We start from the raw sequence: 20,314 nt of genomic DNA, 5'->3' as shown, positions 1-20,314 counted from the left end.
GGGAGTGTTTGGGTTGGCGCCCGCCTCCAGCAGCGCCGCCACCATCTCTGTGCGGCCTTTCTTGGCGCCAGATACCAGCGGCGTGGCCGAGGCGAGCATGCCAAGGCCAAACGTCAAGGGAGTGCTCGCGTTGGCGCCCGCCTTCAGCAGCTCCGCCACCACCTCTGTGTGGCCTTTAAAGGCGGCAGCAATCAGCGGCGTGGCCGAGAAGAGCATGCCGAGGCCAAGCGTGAAGGGAGTGCTCGGGTTGGCGCCCGCCTTCAGCAGCTCCGCCACCACCTCTGTGCGGCCTTTAATGGCGGCAACAAACAGCGGCGTGTCCGAGAAGAGCATGCCGAGGCCAAGCGTGTCGGGAGTGTTCGCGGTGGCGCCCGCCTTCAGAAGCGCCGCCACCACCTCTGTGTGGCCTTCCGTGGCGGCAGCACGCAGCGGCGTTTCCGAGCGGAGCATACCAAAGCCAATCCGCCTGCCCACGTCGATGTCGCTGCGCACATGCTGGTACTGGAGAAGCTCGACGACTCGAGGGTGATTACCGGCTTGGGCAGCGGTGTAGAGAGCGCTTCTTTTTTGCGCTGCGTACCCGCCCCATGGAATCGTCAGGGCAAACAACGCGAGGAAGAAGCCTCCGAACCATCTGAGCAGGCGAACACGCACCGGCCTTAGGTCCGGCCAGCGGTACAGAGCTCCAAGGGTAACGACGAGCACGACCACCGTGGCGTCTGCCATGCTTGTGCGAGGGACGAGGGAGAGCAAATGCGGGACTCGAGGGGCGGACCCAAGAATTCTTTTTCTCTGTCCGGCGCTGGGTGCGAGAGGAGCCGCGAGAGCAAGGGATCGGCAGGCGGCGGCGGCGTCGCAGAACGAGGCCGAGGAGAGCGATGAGTCAGGGGATGAAGTACTCGAGTAGCAGTGTTTGTTCTGGCTGGGCGGCACGCCTAGAGAGGGATTTTTAGCAATACCAAACAACTCAGGTGATCTCCGAGGAGGCTTCATTCACAGCACATCTCGAGCCCCTTCTTTCTTTTGCACGACACTGCGCTTTGATGTAACATTCTTTCTTTTGGCGAGGGAGCCTTTGTACAATTCTTTTGGCCCACAAAACTGTCCCATCAAGGGCAAGGAACTCGTACGTCCCGTCCCATCCTTGCCAAGTTACCCCCTTCGAGATCATGCTCAGCGCTACCATTGCCGCCGCGGGTGTCGGTCCCATCATGCTGGACGAGTCAATCCTTGAAGAAGACGACGCCACTTCAGTGGCCGCCCTCTACACGACGGGCCATCCCCGCTGCCTGCCGCCGTCCCTACCTCCGCCGGGTGCTCTCCTCGTGCCTTGCACCGACGAAAGCTTTTGGCCAGAGAAGAAGAAGACATCCGCGCCGTCGGCCAGGCACGACGAGGCGCTCCTCCAAAGTCTTACCGGCAGCGCAAACCCCAGCGCGAACGAGCTCCGCCGCGCTATTCTGTGGCACCGGCTGCCTGTGCCGCTTATAGAAGGGGGGCGGTCGCTCCCTCAGCTCCGCCTCCAGGTGGCTGAGGTGTACCGCGCTGTCGACCCCGCTCGGCAGCGTTCGGTCAGGCGCGGCTCCCGGTCGACACGCCGCAGCAGCGCGCGGTGCGGCTCGAGCAGAGGATCGAGGGCCGCGCTCTGCAGGGCTTACTGAGAGACGCCTCTCGCTGGACCGTGGCCCTGGACCGCGGCCCCTGCACACTAGAGTCACAGTCTCCAATAAAACCTTCTCGTGATGCGAGTGTGGGTGCCGCGTTCGTGCTGCTCTACTCTAAACAAAATGAGCAATAAGATGGTCAACATCGGAACAGTCCTTGCTGCACCACAAAATGACAAAAAACTCGGGCTCGTGCTCATCAATCGAAGCGCGGGTAGTTTCCACGCTCAACCACAAGGCGAGCCTGAGTCACCATATCCCTCGCTGGGGCCGCGCGTCGTCGAGGACACGCTCCGCAAGGAGCAGCCGCAAAAACTCGCCTACTAGCATTAGTTCGCGTCGTCAAGACGTAACGCCAGCAGGCTGGCGCACCTATAGGCCGCCTTTGTCAATAGAGCCGTCTCCGTCCACGTCGTGTTCGGTAAAACTAGCTGCGGCTCGCTCTGCATCCCCCAGCCCCATGCTCGCAAAGAGCACCTCAAGTTCTCCTCTGCTTACGCGTCCGTCGCTGTTCCGGTCTGCCACATCAAAGATCGAGGCCGCCGCCACGTGCATGAGGGATCGGTGCACGCCGTATTCGCTAAGAGTCCCGGAGGCCGAATTGTCCTGCAAGCCGACGAGTCTCGTGCGCAGCAGCAGCGCCTAGGTGGCGAGAGGCGTGAGAGGTGACCATGAGCGACATCGTGCTCCAACCACGGCAGATCTCGGTGTCGTGAATCTTGCCTTGAACTCCCCGAAATCCAGCTTGTGCTCTGGCCCATTTTCAACCAGGACCGAGATGCACCCCGTTGCACCCTCGAGTCCATGGCGCGAGAGGAAGCCCGCAAGCTCTGGCACGGTGATCATGCCGTCGGCGTTGGCGTCGGCCTCCTCAAACATCGCGCGCAGCAGATCGATGAGCACGTAACGCTCGTGCCTGACGACGGGGAGCGTCTCCTCCTCGCGAACGAGCTCGCACGTTTCGACTGTGCCCGTAAAGCCCCTCTCCGCCACCAGCGCCACTACGTCCTCACTTTGCATTGGGCGTGGTTCAGTTGCCGATTGTCTGGGGAGCACGGTGATGGCCACGGCGCCAACAGCGGAGCCTGGCCTGACGACGGCTCGTGCAACGCGGCGGTGCGCGTTGAGAACCTGCTGCGTGCGCGCGGCGTCGTGGAAGCGCCGTGCGAGCAGAGCGGCGCGAGGAGCGATTCCATATGCTGTTTCTGCGAACGCCCTCGCCATGCAATAATCGGGCGGTCGGCACAGGGGACGCTCGAGTGGTTGTCACCCCCGTGACCCTTGAGATGTAAGGCTGGGGCCCGGATCAAAGGGCAACCCTGGAGAATAATTATTTCCTAATATGAATAACGTGGCTCCACAAGTGCTTCTGGTTCGGTTCTGCTTGAATGTTGATAGTTGAATCTACGCTTTACTCTCACTCTCGAGAGGCTCGAGCGTCTCGTACTCGTTCATCTTCACATGCGCCAGAGCGCGCCGTTGGCGTTGCGCTCGAATTCGACGGGCGGAAAAATATCGGCAGACGGCACGGCACGGTCAGCCCACCCCTACGACTCGTAGTACATATACTGACGTTGCACTAACACATCGACCACTTGCGCGCTAAGTGAGCGCTCTGCGCTACTCCGCCACCACCCTCAAGAGCATATAAAACCCAATCACGAACAACGAAACGCACGTCAGCTGCCTGCGGAGCCTTCAACTCCGACGCCTTCAAAGTCGGGCCGGCACACCGGGGGAGGGCGGGCGCAGACTCAAAACGGGCGGCTGCCCCCCAAGGCACGCTTGCGGATCTCGGCGGCCGAGAGAGCGGCGACTTGGTCCGGCCTATCCACCAGGACCGCGCCTGTCATCAACCTGCGCAAGCGAGGCCCCGCCGGCAAAGAGGGCGAACTCTCTCTCTCTCTCTCTCTCTCTCTCTCTCTCTCTCTCTCTCTCTCTCTCTCTCTCTCTCTCTCTCTCTCGCTCCCCCTCCCGCCCCCCTCCTGTCGCTCGCTCTCTCCTCTCTCTATCTGTCTTTGCCTGGCATTGCCGCCGGCGACGGCCGCCTCAAGCGTCGCCTCGTCCCTGTCGCGCCGCGCGGCAGCGTCGACGGGCGCGAGCCCGCGCGCCTACCACCCAACAGTGACGAGCCCCGTTCCGCCGCCGCCAATCTCTCGGTCGGCTCATCTCGGCTCATCTCGGCTCATCTCGCACCGAGCGCTGAAAGACGGGCTTCGGGGAGAGGCCGTCGCCTGTGGACGCGGCGTTGACACGTCAGAGACATGTCAGCGGCATGTCGGCGGAATGTCACGGGCGGTTGCGGCGGAGGTGCGCGCTGGGTGCGGCGCAGCGGCGCCATGGCGTCGCAGGGGTCTTGTGATCCCGAGGCTAGCGGGCAGTGGCGAGGGGTGGGCGGGCAGTGGCGAGGGTGGGCGGCGGCGTGAGTGTCGGGAGGCGGGCGGGCGTGTCTCGGAGGTGTCCGGCACCGCCGAGCTGGACGGTGTGGTGCAGCCCCTTCCAGGGGCTCGAGACGGGCGGCGGCGCGTGCTTGGACAGCACCTCCCGGGCGCGGATCTGGCGGAACGCCTGCTCAACATGGCGCGACGTGTCGCGGACGCGTCCCGAGCGGGCGGTGGCCTGGCGCTTTGATCGGAGGAGAGGCCTCGATCTTATCGTCGCGGGTGGCCAACTGCTGTGCCGCCGCCGCCGCCTCGCGCCGCGCCACGTCCTCCGCCCGCTTCCGCTGCGCCGTCGCCTCCGACGCGGCCAGCGCCGCCATGCTTTCCCTCTCGCGCTCAATCCTGCGACAGCGGCGGCTGTGGTAAAGGGGTGGCGGAGGCGGGAAACGTCGGCGCTGATGCTGGCGTGAGGGCTGCAGCGCTAAGGCGGCTCGGTGCGTGCGCTGATGGGCAGGAGCGGCCGCCTAGCGTCTTCGGCGCGGTCCTCGGCGATGCGACGGGCCTTCTCTGCGAGAAGGGCGTCGCGCCGCTCCTCCGTGACCTTGTTGAGAGCCGCGGTGTACGTGCTGTTCTCCTTCTCGAGCCACGGGAACGCCATCACTCCCCCTCCTCGCTTGCCACTCTCTCGACTCTTGAATGCCGCGCGCCGAAAAAATATCCTCGGCGTGCGTGCCACGATTGCGTGGATACGTGGCTGGCAGGCTGACCCGTGTGCGGGGTAACCCGCGCACGGGGAAGCTTCACGGGTTTGAGTCGTCAAACATTAAGCAGCGGAGGTGTGCCGAGGGGGACCGGGAGGCGGTATTAAGTCGTCGTCGCCCGGCGCTACTCGCAGCACACCATGGCGATGCCGCAAGGCGCGCGATACACAAAAAGTTGGGGAGGACTGAACTCCCACCAGGGGTTTTAGTCTGGCCGAGTCATTGCTGGGGCGAGCTTTGGCGAGACTGCGTCAGCTGTTTCCCACAGCAGGCTGGAAGTACCTTCGCCAGGATGGGCCCGCGTTCATGGCCATGGATGTGAGATTTACTGCCGACGCTCGGTTGTGGCGGCCGACGAGTGGTGATGGCCGCCGACTCTCGACGGGTCAGTGTCGAGGGTCAGTGTGGTCGAAGTGTGGCGTGTTCGAAATGCAGCCGCGGCGCCTCTCGCCGGTGACCGCGACGCTGGCTCCAAGTGCTCCAAGATGATCACGGGGAATCTCCGCACGGTCCCCACGCGCCGCTGGCCTTTGGGTTCGCCCACGCCTGCCACTCCCCCCCTCCCATACACATGGTGAGGCCTTTGTCCGCGCTGGAGCATGCTCCAGCTCTGCCGGGGTGGCGGAGCTTGGAAGACAGCTTGACGTACAGGTTGTCGAGCCATGTCCGGTCCGTCTGAAGCAGCGTGGCCACGTTCGCAAAGCCGTGGAAGCCGAAGAAGGCATCCAACGCGCGAAGGTCCGCCGTATTCGTCTCGATCAAGACCATTCGGATGTCAAGACGCTCAAACGGCATGCACCTCAGCACCTCGGCTTCGCTGCCCTCTATGTCGATGCTGAGCAAGTCGACGGTGCGACCTTCCAGGCCGTTTGCAACCAAAGCGTCAAGCAGCCCGACGCATTGCATGGACGTCGAGTTGGATGCGTCAGCCCTCGCTCGTCGAGTTCTAAAGATTCCCCCCTGCCCAGAGTGTCTTATGCGCATTGGCCGACCCATGACACATTTTGGAAGGAGAGCGCAGGAGCGTTGCGACCGGATTGCGCGGTGATAGCGGGGTTGTGGCTCAACACAAAGGCCCCTCCAACCCAGGCAGATGTCCAGAAAGGCGGTGTTGCTGATCCGAAGCGGGTCGTTGGTGCCGATATCGACGTAGAAGCCAGCTGCCTTGCCGGCGAAGAAGTTTTGGTACAGTATCCAATCTTGCCAGGCTTGCGAGAAGCCTCTCCGATTCAGCCCGCGCAGAACGCCTTCGCAGCGCGCCTTGTGCACCGGCGGCACACGAGCGAGAAGGGCGTCGACGTTGTCGAGGCTGCGGATCCACTCTTCCTGGGTGACGATGTTGACGGAGAGGCTGGCCTGCACGCCCACAGCTGAAAACACAAACATCAACGCGACCTGTTGGCTCGATGCCTTGAGGTGAGATGAGAGGTTGTGGCACTAGTGCTGAAGCGACGAGAGCACCCCGAGCCGCGCAGTTCAAGTTGTGGTGGGCTGCTGCTATTTGCCCCGCAGCCGCTCCTCGCTGCTCGGTGTGAACAGAAACTCGAGAGTTCTGTTCACGCGATTCGGCTGGGGCTATACCAGACAGAGTTGTGGGTATGTTATGTGCGGGAAATCAGCTGGGAAAAACACCTTACTCAAATTCTTTTTCCAGGCGCTCCCACGCCGTGCAGCGCCGCTCCAGCCGTCGCCTCCGCCCAGACCTCGCGCTGCTGCAGCGGATGGCCGCCCGCAGCAACGAGGAGCCCTGGCTGGCCGCCGGCGTCCCCTACCAGCGCAAGTTTGCCTCGGCGCGGGCGCAGCGCGAGGAGCTCACGCTCAACGGCCAGCCGTGCGCTGCGCTGCTCTGCTGGCCGTTTGTGACGGGCAAGGGCGCGTGCTCCTGCGACGGCAAACTAGCGCACGTGTTACAAGGAGCGTGCGGCCGGGCGATCAACAGCGCGCTTGGCCGCTGCGCGCCGGACGGCCCCGGCGCGTGCCGCGGCGACAGCTGCCGCATCGCATACCATCCGACCGCCGAGGAAGTCCGTGAGGCGCTCGGCGGCTGGTGGACGAGGACGCGGGGTGAGCCGGCCGTCTTTGGGACCGCGGCCTCGCGCGCACGCGTCGGCACCACCGCCGCAAAAGGCGAGCGCTCCGTTGCAAGCGCCGGCGGTGGCGACGGCGGCGGCAGCAACGGCAGCGGCGGCGGCGCCGGCAATAGCAGCAGCGGCGGCGGCGCCGGCAATAGCAGCGGCGGCGGCGCCGGCGGCAATGGAAGCGGCGGCGGCGGCAGCGGCGCTCCCAAAGACGGGTCTTCGGCGTCTTCGGAGCCGAGGAGGACGATCCCCGCGGGTCTGATCGTGGAGCGGCTGCGCGCGCACGCGTCGGACAGCGTCTACATCTCCTCCTATCCCCCACACCTCCCCACGCCTCCCCACATCTCCCCATATCTCTGCAGGACAGCGTCTACATCTCCTCCTTCCTCGACGCGGCGCCTCTGCAGGAGACGCTGCGCGACGGACGGCTCCGCCACCTCACCCCACCTCTCCCCACCTCTCCCCAGACCTCTGCAGGCGATGCTGCTCGACGAGCGGCTCCGCCGGCTCCTCTGCATGCGATCGCGCGTCAAGGAGGTGAGCGAGGCGAGCAGCATGTGCGAGGCCGTCCGCTCGCTCGCAGGCGCCGGGCGGTCGTCGTCCGGCGGCGAGGGCATGGCGCATTCTCAGCTGAGTAGGGCTTACTGGCTAGGCGCCGAGCGAATGTCGTCCGGCGGCGAGGGCATGGTCGTGTTCGACGTCTGCTCCGGCAAGGGACTTGGCGCCACGCTGCTCTCCTTTCTCCTCCCAAGGGGCCGCGTCGTGATGCTCGACTCGAACGGCGAGATTCCCCGAGATTCCCCGAGATTACCCGAGATTACCCGAGATTACCCGAGATTACCCGAGATTACCCGCGTCGTGATGCTCGACTCGAACGGCGGGATGGCCCCCTCGCGACTGGAGCTACTCCATAATTGTTAATTAGATGGGGAGTCGACTTGCAGGCGGGACGGCCCCTTCGCGCCTGGAACGACTCGCTAATTACTCATCAAGATTGGAGTCAACTTGCAGGCGGAATGGACCTCTCGCACCTGCGAGCGAGGCCGAACCGCCCCATTTCGGCACGCCGCCGGGTGCGGAGGGCTCTCGCATCTCATCTCTCCTGCCGCCGCCGCTAGGCCGAACCTCTCCTTCCGGCACGTGGACTTGTTCAGCGCGGACACGCCCGCAGTGTTGCGTGAAGAGGCAGCGGGCGCGACCTTCGTTGCCGCCGCCGGGATGCGCATCGGAGTGGGCAGGAAGTAATGAGACGGCAGCTGTGCACAGGCGCGAGCTACGTTGTCGCAGTTGGGATGCACCTCTGCGGCGCTCTCTCGCCGCGCCTCATCGACCTCGCTGTCGCCGGAGGCACATGCTGTCTCGGCCAATCTCGACTGATCTCGGCTAATCTCGGCTAATCTCTCGCGGTCGCTGGAGGCACGATCGACGCGATGGCGCTATGCCCTTGCTGCCTCAAGGGGGCGCACGGCAAGGCGGCGGCCGTGAGAGAGTTGATCGAGAGAGGCGTGGATCGAGATCGAGAGAGGCGAGTCGGGGTTGGGGTGGCGAGATTAGCCGAGATTGAAGAGAGGGCGGAGAGCGAGAGGTGTGTCGAGCGGAGAGCGAGAGGTGTGCTGCCTCAAGGGCGCGCACGGCAAGGCGGCGGCGGCGGCACGTCGGCGGCGGAGGACGCCGGCAATCACTCCTTGATGGTCGATTCGATCCTCCCCCCAGGCGGTGGCAAGGTCGGCGGCGGAGAGGAGCGTCGAGCCGTACGCAGTGCTGGTCGAGACGCTGCAGGCGATCTGCGAGCGCGAGATCGAGGCTGCGGCGGCCGGTGGCGGTGCGCGCTCGCGGGTGGGCGTCTGGACGGATCGAGAGATGCTCTCGCCAAAGAACCGCTACATCACCGTGCAAAAGTGGGCAGCGGACAAGGCCGCGCCGGATGTGGCTCTGTGCCAGGCGTGCGCATGACAGCTGTGTCTTCCTTAGCTCTGCGGTGATGCCTATGGGCAAAAGCACACTAGTCAGTAGTCTTGATACGAAACCACGACGACACAGTTCATTACTAACCATTTCCCGATTTCTTTTCCGCCCGCGCACGCCGCACGGGAAATTCTTTTCCCCCGAAGAGTATGACGGCCTCTTCGACAGACGACGGCCCATAAGGGGCCGTTGTCTGCTCGTGTGCCTTTTGTGGTGCTAGTTCGTGCCAGTCTGCTGTGAGAGTTAGTTAGTTAGGAAGGTGAAGAACAGTCAGGCTGTGAGAGGGGCGTTTTTTCCTTTTACACCAATCCTCGCTACCCAACGCGGCCAAAGGATATCCACCTCGACAGCCGGTCCTCTGCACTCATCAACACACACTCTCACTCACCATCGCGACCGAACGAAGCCTCTCTGCACACGGCGTCAGACTAGAGGAGGTTACACTCCCTTTGTTCTCTCTCATAAAATCGGAGCACGGACCCGGGCGCGGGGGTCGGTCTAGACGCACTCACTCCGCGCGGACACGGAAACGTCTAACGTGAACCGTGTGTAGGGTGCCCACAGGGCCCAAAAAAAGAAAGGGGGAAAAAATGGGCCACCCCCGATCGCAGCACTTCGTGTTGGCCAGTCGAGAAATTGAGAGTGTGACTAGGAGGGTGGGACGCTGGGGATTCTCAAAGGTATACCCTTGGAATGGCCGGATCCAGCCTTAAAAGTACGAGATCGCGCGCGCTTCGCGCGCTGCACCGCCTGTTCTCCGCGGCTGAGTGACGACGCGTGCCGTGTGCCAGCAGAGTTGGGCGCGCGCGGCGCGACGGCGCCCGCGAGGGAAGGCGCGGGTGCAGCGGCCGCCGGCGGCCGCACCGCCCGCCAGCCGGCGCAGCAGCGGCCAGCGCAGCGGCCGCCGGCGCAGCAGCCAGATCAGCCGGTGCGCGCCTTGCGAGGCGAGTACTGCCGCCCGGCAGCCTTGAGGCGGCCGGGCGGCAGCCTTGAGGCGGCCGGGCGGCAGTACTCGTTCGAACTTTGCGAGCCGTGCGCGCGCCGAGGCGCCCGCGGCGCGCGCGCGCCCGGCTGCCAGTAGGAGGCGGCGCAATATGGCCTATAGTACAGCCCTTGAGGAGGAGGAAGAGGCTGGCTGGCAGTGCTGTATGCCGCCGGGGGCAGTTTTTGGGTGCTGTCCCCATCCCAGGGGGCTGCAGAAGGCGTCCGCAGCCGGGACAACCCGCCCCCCCAGCCGAGGCCGGTCGAAGCCCACTTGAGCACAGCCATGAGGAGTCCTCTTGGGGCACAGGCGCCTCGTTGCCGATTTGAAGCTCACGAGCTCGCTTGCGAGCACGGGCAAGGACACGGCCGGCGACGGAGAGCTCGGCTGGAAGGGGGCCTACGTGCGCTTTGGCAACACGGAGACCGGGCTGCTCAAGTTGGTCAAAGGGCGCGGCAAGTGGTCTCCGTCGGAAGCGACGGCAGCGGCGGTGGCGGGGGAGGAGGAGGAGGCCGAGGAGGAGGGGGAGGAGGGGGAGGAGGAGGATGCCCCCAAGAGAAAGCTCACGGAGCAGCCTGGCGATTACCCCTTTGCGCGGCAGCAGGATTGCGATCTACGTTTGTTTGATTTTGAGGCTTTCGGAGGCTTTGGCAAGGAGGTTCGCAGCACCCTGAGGGAGGCGGCGAACCAGCTGAGCAATAAACTTTCGCACGCTCAGCACCTGGACGAGGTCACATGGACCACCAAGAACTGGCACGGGCTGCAGATGCAGCGCTTGTCTGTCGTCCTCCACACCGCCGTGGCGTGGCAGACGGTGAACGAGCTAGCGTGCGGGGAGAGCGGCATTGTGCATGGTGCGGAGTGCATTGCCGTTCTTAACGGAGTCGCTTAGGCGGCTCCGGTGGTGAGCCTGTGTGTGTGCCAGTCCGCGCCAGTCTGCGCCCTTGTCGTGCCAGTGTGCTGTGAGAGAGGCTTGTATCTTAAGAATTCTTTTCTCCCGTGAAACCGCTTTATTTCGGCCGGGGGCGACCAACCCTTGGTCCTTCAGGTCCGCTCGCGCCGCTACCACTCTACCCGCCGCCGCCTCTCCTAGTTGCGCTGAACACACTGCCGCTGCCTCGGCTGGCGCTGACGAAGCCTTGCCGCTCGCAGTGGCAGCCATGGACTGGGGCTCGCTGGCGTCTTTTGTCACGTCCATCAACGCCACGGAGATAATCACGCAGCTTGAAGGCTTCAATGTGAGCGGCGCACCCGCACTTGTCCTCGGCAACACGAGCATCGACTACCCGACGGTTGTGAGTGCGGCCTCGGCGGCGCAGTCGGCCGTGTACGAGGCTGCGGACGCGGCGGTCGCGACCAAAGCCTCCGCGTACGCACAGCTTGGCGCGATCGACAATGAGCAGGCGCTGCGGGACACACTAGACTCGCGAGATATTTCCGAGACACCACCGAGACAGCGCAAAAAGATGGTCCGAGATGCCCGCTGCGCCCCGTGCCGCTCGCTGGTCCCGGTGACCATGACACGTCCGGGACACGTCCGGGACACGTCCACAGGCGGTGTTCGCGGTGCAGGAGCAGGTCGCGGGGCTGAATGCGACGCAGTACCTGGAGCAGGCGCCGCGGGTCACTTCCGAGACGCTTCCGAGACGCTTCCGAGACACCGGTGTGTGAACGCACTTCACGCATTCCACACAAGCTAGCGCGGCAGCGCCAACGCTGCGCCATCGGAGGGACTTGTATCTTCTTTTAATAAACACTGTCTGCGTGAACAGGCCGCGCAGTACCTCAGCGCGGTGAGCGAAGAGATGTCTGCGGCGGCGCTGCAGGAGGGCGGCGAGGGGACCGAGGCCGAGGTCTCACGCCCCAGATGGCTGAGATCCGGGGAGATCCGGGGAGATCGGGGGAGATCGGGGGAGATCTGGGGAGATCTGGGGAGATCTGGGGAGATGGACTGCTCCGGAGATGGGGGTGCGTGTTCTTGCATTCCGACCAGCGCTCGAGAGGACACGGACTCCGCTGCATTCAGCCATACAGTAGCCATTGTGAATGGCCGGTGGCCAATGTCTGCACGGCACGAGGCCGGATTCACGCCCTGATCGTGGTGCGTTCACGCGATAGGCCTCGCGCGGTCCGCGGCGTTCTAGATGCGGCACCTGCAACTCTTGATCACATCATTGGCTAATTATGACTGGTGTGAATGCCTGCAACATAAAATACTGACGCGCGAGATGCGGCACCGAAACTCTTAATTATGATTACCAACTACGAGGGAATGTAAACAGCGGGCAAGCTACATGCGGCACACGGGGTGGAAGAGAGTAAGTCTACCTAGCGAGACAGCGCGCGCACGGCTGCCCTCCGCTTCTCCTCGCACCCGTCCTCCCTGTACCCTCGCGTGCGCGCAACACAATGAAGGCGCTGCACAGCCGCGTCTTCACACCCCGTGTTCACACACCGCCGCTCCACACACCGCAGGCTCCCTCCTCCTCCTCCCCTCCGTCGGCCTCCTCGCCCTCTCCCTCCTCGCCGTCGCCCTGGCCGCGCGGCGCCGCCGGCAGATGGCGCCGCCCGCTTCGGCGCACCTCGTCTAGCCGATCGCCTGCTCTGGCCGGCCGTCTGGGCGCGGGCCGGTTTGCGAGGGGTCGGTCGAAGGCGCAAGGTGCAGCCGCTTCAGAGGTGAGGCGCGCGGTGAGGCGCGCGGTGCACACGGGGCCTGGCAGAAGGAGGAGGTGGGTGGGTGGGTGGGTGGTGGTGGTGGTGGCGGAGGGGGGGGGGGAGGGGGGGGGGATTGGATTGAGCGCATGGGCTCAGTCGTGAGCTGTTTATTGGTCGAGGCCGCCTCCGCGTCCGGAGGTGGTGGCCTTCGCTAGCGGAGAGTTGTCCACAGGTGTGGGGCCGGAGAGGTGCAGAGTGAGGCGCGTGAACCGTGTGTGCGAAGAGTGTGTCCATGACCGCCTGTGGAGTGCTGATGTGCTTGACGAACAAAATGAAGAGTTGACCCCGATTTACCGGATGTGCCCGGATCACTAGGTAATCGAGGCCCCGCTGGGGGAAGAGACCCGACGAACTCCGCCCCCGGCCGGCTTACACACTAGACTAATATTGGATCTCGTGTACCAGAGTGTAGGTACGGCCGTAACCAAACTAATTATAAATCGGCTCGCGAACATACACACAAACACACTCGAGCACACACACACACACACACACACACACACACACACACACACACACACACACACACACACACACACACACACACACACACACACACACACACACACACACACACACACACACACACACACACACACACACACACACACACACGCACACACACACACACCAGGGAGTCGGCCGGCGCGAAGCGACGACCGCCGAGCTTTAGGTCGCCGACACCCAGCCGGAGCTGCGAGTCCACACACGGAAGCCTCTTGGGCGAATGCACTGGGACAGTGTTTTCGCAGAGACTACCTCATTTGCTACTCCCCCGGAAAGGGGGGGTTGTGTGGGAAGCCAAAGGAGGTTTTAGGCTTCCCACATTTGTGATGGGTCGAAATCGGCCCGCCGCGTTGATGGTCGAATCGGTGTAACGAATCGAGAGAGAGAGAGACGCGAGGGCCCAAGAGGCCCTTGGGCTCGCCTGCCCAAACCGCAACACGGCCTGCCCCAGCACTCACGCCGAGCGTGATTGCCTCGACGCCGCATCGCCGCCACCGTCGCCGCCGCCGTCACCTCCGTTGCCTCCGTCGTCGTCGTCGCCAAATCTGCCCCGCCCACGCCGAGACCGCCGATCGCGCCGCCGCCACCACCGTCAGTCACGGCCGTCACATGCCGTCGTACCGCCGCCACCCGCACCGTCGTCAGACGTCACCCAGGCCGCCTCTGCTGCCGCTCCCGTCGCCTCACCTCCGCCTCTGCCACCGCGCAGGCGGCAGCGATTGTCGGTATGTCGGACGCTTGTGCGCATGTGTGCCTCGTCCCGTGTTTACCGCTGCTGGTCCGGACGGTGTCCCGTGGGTGGTGTGGCGGGCTGTGGAGGGATCCCAGCGGCTCGGGGGCCACGCGCCAATGCCCGGAAGCGGTGCCGGCTCAGAGAGTGCCGGACCTCATTTTACAAATATGGGCTCGGGCCTGTTTCAAATCCAGCCATCCTGCCCAGAGGTTAATGTATAGATAGACCGGCATCTAAACATACAAATGTGTTATACATTGTTTAGTGTATAGGTAAACATAGATGTTCAGTGGCTCCCCGGCCCTTCACTAAACAAACAGTAAACATACAGTCAGCATACAGTAAACATATACATGTTTAGCTTAACGGTTTAACAAACAGTCGCTCATGGTGCGTCGCTACGCGATGCAAAGTACACCGTGACCACATTACGCTGCAGTGGGTCCATGTGTGAGCGGCTGACCCGCCCCCAAATAGGCTGACCATCTCGACATGACGGTATGAGAGTTAATGCCATCATTCACAACGGCAGCTTCACCACGCTTGCACCGAAGGCCTGCCGCGCCTCATGGTAGTTACAACCCCCCCCCCCTGCCTGCGCCCTAAACATACAATGAAACAAACAGTGTGGTGCGTCGCCGCCGCTGCTTCACTAAACATACAGTAAAAACATACAGTAAACATTGCATGTTTAGCTAAACGGTGTTTAGGGTGTTTACATTGAACCCTGATCCTGCCTCACGTATTGTACGTATTCTTACGTGGCCTGATTGCCCCCCCCCGGGATTGCTGATACAGCCGATCAGCGAGCGGCACGATGCGTGGGGCCTCCACGTGCGTCTCTCGAGTTCACGAGGTGAACGCGTCCATCTTCAGCCTGCTTGCAGCGCATGGCATCACGCTCATACCATTGAGTCCACTGGGTGCCGCCGTTCGTGGGCTTGACCTGCGCAAGACGCCGCCAGAGCCAGTCCTCGATGCGCTGCAGTCAGCAATGGCCGTACGTGGCTTCCTCGTCTTCAAAGACCAGGGAACGCTTAGCGGCGACGAGCAGGTGATCGCGTCGGAGCTCTGGGGCGCGCGCGAGATGCACTCGACGCACGGGGTCCACCCAAAGGCGCCCAACAAACACATCTTCCGTGCGCGCTCGCCCTCGATCCGTGCACCTGTAGGAGATGAACAAGAACAGCCAAGCCCACGAGCTGCTTCCCGTACTGGGGCTAACATAGAGCCCACTGCTCGACGGCCACTCTCGCAGGCCTCTCAAACGACCGCAACGTGGGCATTCTCGGCGTCGGTCCCCAGTGGCACAACGACGGCTCGTTCGAGCGCGGCGTCTTCTCTCACGTCGGATACCACATCATCCGCGTGGCCGAGGGCGGCGGCGGCACCATTTTTGCTCACCAGGGCGGCGCCTTCGACGCGTTGCCCGAGGTGGAGCAGGAGCGCTGGCAGCGTCTCGTCTCTATCAACTCGAATTCGGGAGTGCTGCACCCCGTCGTGCACGCCCACCCCATCTCCGGACGCAAGTCGGTCTACCTCCACCTTGGCATGACGGGTGCCGTGCTCGAGGTGGTGCCCAAATCGGACGACCCCAGCGCCGTCGGCTCGCTCCGCCTGCTCGACGAAGGCGAGATGCGCCACCTCTTCCAGACGTACAACGCGCTGCTCAACAAGGGCTTCGCACCAGGCCAAGCCGACCTGCTCGCTGGCGTGCCGACCTACGGCACGCGGGTCGAGCTGGCTGGCTTGGCAGCCAAGCCAGAGCTCAACGGCCGGCGTGGCGTCGTGGACGGCGTTCTCGACCGCGACAACGGCCAAGTCGCAGTGAGCCTCGAGCAAGGCGCCGACGGCGCGGCCGCGAGTCGACTGGCAGTAAAGCCATCCAACTTGCACGTGGCAGCCATGGCCGACGCCGCGGCGGAGGGCACAGCCGCGACCGAGACGGTGGCGGCTGGGGACGACGACGAGGCGGCGGCGGCGGCGTATACAGCCATCTACGAGTATGAGGAGGGCGATTGCATCTTCATCGACAACCTGGCGGTGGCGCACCGAGCGACGCCCGAGGCTCATCGGCCCGCCAGTGAAGTGGGTCTTCGCATCTTGCACCGCACCACTATCAAGGCGCCAAGTAATTTCGACCCGCCCTTTGGGCTGCCGCCTGTGCTCAACATCCATGGCGCGAACCCGCTCGGCAATGCTGCGGGAGGCGTCTGGCAGGGCGGCGGCCTTGGCTTCCGCTGGGACGAGACCATCCCGATGCAAAACTGATGGCGTAATCCGATCAAGACTGGTCAAAATGAGCGTGATTTTCAAGGGGCCCCGAGTGGTCCGAATAGGTGCAGCAAGTGAGTGAAACCTGCAGCGGTTTCAGTGGTTTCATAAAGGGTCGACCTCCGCGCTCATCCGTGTACCCTCTCTAGTGCATTGCAAGCAAATCCTAGCGACCCCAGAGTTGGTAATCCAAAATAACACATTTACTAGATGCTCAAAACACCAACAATCATGTTGAGAGTCTAAAATGAAGTGGAGTTATATGACCGCGGACACTTAGCGCCGCCGGCACTGGCGGCATGTTGTGCGAGTATATGGGACACGATGTCTCAAATATGAGGGGTTTTGACTCCTACCGGCTCCTGACGCTATCCCTGGCAGCTCTAATGACCAGGATCAGTAGTGCTATGATAGAGGGTGCCCATACTAGCGAAGGAGCTGCCACACTCGCCCGGAACGTCCCCTTCTGGGGCCGGTTCTGCAGCCCGCGAGAGCCGACAGCGGGGCCGTGCCGCGGGTGCCTACTGCCGAGTGCCACAAACACTGCGCCGTCCCGCCATCACCTACAGGCTGTCTTGTGTGATGGTTGGGATGTCCAAACGCCACCATCTTGGCTCTTGCGACCTCAAACCCGCGAGCTGTATGGGTGGTCCTGACGTCGACAGACGCCCGATGACCACGGTGAAGCTGAGCCGGAACGAGTCGACAAGTCTCGTCTGAGCCCGTGGCGGTCGCCGGCTGAGTCGCTGTGCACGGGCCGGTACCTCAGGCGTCACCTCCGCAGCCTCAGGTCTCAAACTCCACCACCTCCGCCGGGACGCCGTCGGTGGCACGCTCGGCGGCGACTTTGTGGCAGCCCCACAGCGAGCGCGGCATCGAGCCTACTCGGTCTGGTCGGTCGGCCGCACTCCCTGGGTGCCAGGGAGTGCGGCCGACACGCGAGCGGTGCTTCCTGGCGGCGCGCGCCGGCTGTGGGGCTGCCACAAACTCGAGACACGCTTTTTGGGACATTTTCGACGCTTTTGTCCCATATACTCGCACAACATGCCTGGCGCAAACGACGTTGCAACATGACCTTTTGCATTGCAAAAGCAAATCCTCTCAGACCGTAAGAGATCCACCTCAAGTCCCCACATCTCATGCACACGGCCAAGCTGCTCTTTCCTGCCCCGTGCCCCAGCCTGCCAGGCCCAGCTTGGCAAAGGCACCCCAAGCCCTGAAAGCCCATTGCATCTGCGCCTCCAAGCTCTCCTTCTTCATCGATGCACGCTCCACAGCATCTCTACCTCCCTGACGAGGACACGCTCCTGCACATCCCACTTGTCGTACGCGTTCATGACGGCGGGGCGGCCGCTGCGGCGGAGGCGGGGGGCGGGGCCCCTCGCTCTCCTACGGTGTTGCTAGGCGAGGATGGGCGGCCCTGCTCGGCGGAGGAGGGAGTTTTCCAAATTCTTTTTTGCACGGACAATCGTGTCGACGACAAAATTCTTTTTTTACTTCGTCACAAAGCACTCCAGCAGCCAAACCACTCGACTCGCTCGCTGCTCTCAATCGACATGCTCCTGGGCCGCTACAGACTAGGCCGTGAGCTCGGTCGTGGCGCGTACGGCGTTGTCAACGAGGCTCGAGACTTTCGCGACGGCCGCAGGTCCATAGCGATCAAGTCGCTCGACCTGTCAGTCCTCCCGAGGTCAGAGACGGCCTGGACGGCGGACGCAATCGAGCAGGAGGTGGCCCTGATGAGGCGACTCGATCACCCAAACGTGGTGCGTGTATTCGATCTCGTTCGGGCCTCGGGCTCGGACCGCCTCTTCATCATCATGGAGCTCTGTCGAGGCAATCTCCCTCACCATCGCAGCCCGCATCGCCCAGAGGAACCATATCTTTGAAACACCGCACCGCCGCGCTCGTCTCTAAGCTGTCCCACTCTCACCAGGCCCCGACCTGCAGCTCGTGCTCGCCAAGCGGGGCGCGACTGAGCTCTGCGAGGCTGCGGCCGTGCTGCGCCAGTGTGTCGACGCGCTGCTCCACCTCCACTCACGTGGCATCGTGCACCGCGACGTCAAGCCGTCTAACATCTGCTTCGCCACGCCGATCTCCGACCTGCTCCGCTCGAGCTTGCGCGAGGAGCAGGTGACAGGCCCGCCTCCGCCGTCCCTGCGTGTCAGTCAAACCACTTGTCAAACCGCTCGCGCGGGTCGTGGCGCGGACCAGGAGAGGGAAGTGACTGGTCAGCCAGCAGCAGCGCGCAACGAGCGCGAGGAGGCTTGTTGCACAAACACACGCCTCGGGAGCGTGCAGTTCCAGAGAACTGCACGCCTGCGAGCACACACTCCGGCTCGCGAGTGTCCGGGTCGGGGCGCGGCCAGCCTTGCGACTCCGAGACTCCATGATGCTGCTGAGTGCTGTGCCGCAGGTGAATGTCCCCACTGCGGCCCCTCTCTCGGACGATTGCACTTTTGTCTGCGTGGTGATGCCTTTCCCTGAGAACGCACACACCGCCTCGCGTGTCACGCCCCCGTGTGTGCTCCGCGAGTGCGTGCGCCCCGTCTTTCATGCTAGGGACGTGTGTAACACTGACTGACTGACTGACTGCAGGTGAAGCTGATCGACTTTGGGCTCGCGCGGCTGCTGCCCTTCCCGTGCATCTCCCCGCCGGCGCTCTCTCGCTCCCCTCCCAGTTTGCGGATCAGAGGCAGCCTATGGCCAGCGAACCGCACACGGCGCGCGGTTGCTTCATGCTAGGCGCCAGCCCCTTTGGGAGTGTGAAGTGACCCCGCAGCCCTCTGGTTTACCGTAAGGGTACGGCCGGAGGGCGGTGGAGCGACTTCATTCATGGACGCGTGCGAAGTCATGCTAGGCGCCCTCCCGACGCCGCGGCGAGGGGTCGCCCAGCCGACGGGGCGGGTCCCCCGCCGCCGCCTCTCGACGCTCTGGCGAGGGCGGAGGAGAGAAGGGGGGCGAGAGCGGAGGCGGAGGGGAGAAGAGGGGCGAGAGCGGCGGCGGCAGACGCGGGGAGAAGAAGGGGGGCAGCGAGGATGGCGGCGGCGGAGGCGGCAGCGGCGGGCTCGGCGGGCGCGTCGCCTTTTCGGCAGAGGCGCTGGACGGAGGCGGGGTGAGGGGGGCGCAGGAGAACATGCTAGCTCCTGGCCCTTCTGGGCGCTGCGCCACACATCTACTACGTCTAGTACTAGGAATAGTGCCGCCCCCTCGCCCACTTCCCTTTCGCGGCGAATCTCGGACAGCTGCGACCAATCTCGACCAATCTCGGACATCCTCGGCGAATCTCGACCAATCTCGGCCAATGTCGATCGATCTGGACCAACCTCGGACATCCTCGGCCAACCTCGGCCAAGCCCGGACCTGCGGACCTCTCACCAACGGCTTAACTCACTAGCGGTGTGAATGGGTGACTAGGAGCGGCACGACCTCTCCGCGCACGGCAACACGCTCTACCTCTCGCCAGAGGCGTGCCGTAATTAATAACTAATTACCTCATTACTAATGAAGTAACACGCTCTACCTCTCGCCAGAGGCGTGCCTTAATTAATTAATTAAGCCTGAATGAAGCAACTCGCTCACCTCTCGCCAGAGTCGTGCTTCATCGTATAAATAGTTGCTAATTTTTAATGAATGAAGTGCCCCGCTCTACCTCTTGCCAGAGGCGTGCTAAATAATAACTCATTACGACCGTCTTACTTAATTGTTAATGAACTAGCACGCTATCTACCTCTCACCAGAGGCGTCGCCGAGAGTCGCCGATGCTAGCGGAGAGAGTCACCGAGAGTGCAGCGTGACTGGGCCGAGAGAAGGTGGAGCTGGCCAGCTGCGAGGGGTGGTCTGGACCCACACCAGCCCTTGATAGATAGAGCGACACTCAGCGACAGCGACGGCGTGCTTGCCCCCCGCGCGCACGGTCGCAGGTGCGCGCGGCGATTCTGACGCGCACGAGCAGCATGAGCCTCTCGGCGGCGGAGGCGAGGCAGCTAGACTTCTCCATTACTGCTTAATTAATCACCTAATTAGCCTCTCGGCGGCGGAGGCGAGGCAGCGAGACGTAGCAGTAGTAGTAGGCATCCTTAATGCCAAGATATCTGGCCGCCTATCCACGCCCCAAGCGACTAGCGACGGTGGGCGTGGCTGAAATCCACCTCGCCCGCGGCATGTTGAGATGTTGACCGGGGGCAGGAGACAGGGCAGTAGTCTCTCATATCAGGGACTCGTCTCGGAACTGGCTTGGTGGTAGTTGATGTC

General features: G+C 63.3%; 6 protein-coding genes across 6 annotated transcripts; 3 read left to right on the top strand and 3 right to left on the bottom strand.

Moving 5' to 3' along the window:
* Window positions 1–2,036: 2,036 nt before the first annotated feature.
* Window positions 2,037–2,888, bottom strand: EMIHUDRAFT_216641 (hypothetical protein; the record flags this gene model as incomplete). Its single annotated transcript, XM_005761635.1, has 2 exons — window positions 2,037–2,306; window positions 2,439–2,888. The coding sequence occupies 2 exons, from the start codon at window positions 2,886–2,888 to the stop codon at window positions 2,037–2,039; spliced, it is 720 nt and encodes a 239-aa protein (XP_005761692.1).
* Window positions 2,889–3,121: 233 nt separating this feature from the next.
* Window positions 3,122–4,703, bottom strand: EMIHUDRAFT_216640 (hypothetical protein; the record flags this gene model as incomplete). The annotated part of the gene is made up of 6 exons (XM_005761634.1): window positions 3,122–3,211; window positions 3,289–3,375; window positions 3,707–3,775; window positions 3,861–3,898; window positions 4,133–4,232; window positions 4,647–4,703. The coding sequence occupies 6 exons, from the start codon at window positions 4,701–4,703 to the stop codon at window positions 3,122–3,124; spliced, it is 441 nt and encodes a 146-aa protein (XP_005761691.1).
* Window positions 4,704–5,295: 592 nt separating this feature from the next.
* On the bottom strand, window positions 5,296–6,192 carry EMIHUDRAFT_216639 (hypothetical protein; the record flags this gene model as incomplete). The annotated part of the gene is made up of 1 exon (XM_005761633.1): window positions 5,296–6,192. The coding sequence occupies one exon, from the start codon at window positions 6,190–6,192 to the stop codon at window positions 5,296–5,298; it is 897 nt and encodes a 298-aa protein (XP_005761690.1).
* A 4,672-nt stretch (window positions 6,193–10,864) lies between these two features.
* On the top strand, window positions 10,865–12,546 carry EMIHUDRAFT_438115 (hypothetical protein). Its single transcript, XM_005761632.1, has 5 exons — window positions 10,865–10,879; window positions 10,984–11,234; window positions 11,386–11,445; window positions 11,604–11,693; window positions 12,306–12,546. Exons 2-5 carry the CDS (start codon window positions 10,992–10,994, stop codon window positions 12,420–12,422), a joined length of 510 nt encoding a protein of 169 aa, XP_005761689.1. The 5' UTR covers window positions 10,865–10,879; window positions 10,984–10,991; the 3' UTR covers window positions 12,423–12,546.
* Window positions 12,547–14,603: 2,057 nt separating this feature from the next.
* EMIHUDRAFT_216634 (hypothetical protein) lies at window positions 14,604–16,057 on the top strand (the record flags this gene model as incomplete). The annotated part of the gene is made up of 3 exons (XM_005761631.1): window positions 14,604–14,925; window positions 15,045–15,607; window positions 15,800–16,057. The coding sequence occupies 3 exons, from the start codon at window positions 14,604–14,606 to the stop codon at window positions 16,055–16,057; spliced, it is 1,143 nt and encodes a 380-aa protein (XP_005761688.1).
* A 1,529-nt stretch (window positions 16,058–17,586) lies between these two features.
* On the top strand, window positions 17,587–19,009 carry EMIHUDRAFT_358531 (hypothetical protein). The gene is made up of 4 exons (XM_005761630.1): window positions 17,587–17,896; window positions 17,997–18,193; window positions 18,659–18,805; window positions 18,921–19,009. Exons 1-3 carry the CDS (start codon window positions 17,617–17,619, stop codon window positions 18,803–18,805), a joined length of 624 nt encoding a protein of 207 aa, XP_005761687.1. The 5' UTR covers window positions 17,587–17,616; the 3' UTR covers window positions 18,921–19,009.
* Window positions 19,010–20,314: the final 1,305 nt, after the last annotated feature.

This window comes from Emiliania huxleyi (assembly GCF_000372725.1).
Source record: "Emiliania huxleyi CCMP1516 unplaced genomic scaffold EMIHUscaffold_70, whole genome shotgun sequence".
In the NCBI taxonomy this organism is placed as follows: domain Eukaryota; phylum Haptophyta; order Isochrysidales; family Noelaerhabdaceae; genus Emiliania; species Emiliania huxleyi.
Note: the sequence above shows the minus strand (reverse complement) of the source record. Positions and strands in the feature narration are given on the sequence as shown.

Coding starts and splice junctions, on each gene's coding strand:
- EMIHUDRAFT_358531 (XM_005761630.1), top strand. CDS start 17,617: ATGCTCCTGGGCCGCTACAGACTAGGCCGTGAGCTCGGTCGTGGCGCG. Junction 17,897..17,996: donor CATCATGGAGCTCTGTCGAG/GCAATCTCCCTC, acceptor CACTCTCACCAG/GCCCCGACCTGCAGCTCGTG. Junction 18,194..18,658: donor CGAGCTTGCGCGAGGAGCAG/GTGACAGGCCCG, acceptor GACTGACTGCAG/GTGAAGCTGATCGACTTTGG.
- EMIHUDRAFT_438115 (XM_005761632.1), top strand. CDS start 10,992: ATGGACTGGGGCTCGCTGGCGTCTTTTGTCACGTCCATCAACGCCACG. Junction 11,446..11,603: donor CGACGCAGTACCTGGAGCAG/GCGCCGCGGGTC, acceptor CTGCGTGAACAG/GCCGCGCAGTACCTCAGCGC. Junction 11,694..12,305: donor CCGAGGCCGAGGTCTCACGC/CCCAGATGGCTG, acceptor CCACACACCGCA/GGCTCCCTCCTCCTCCTCCC.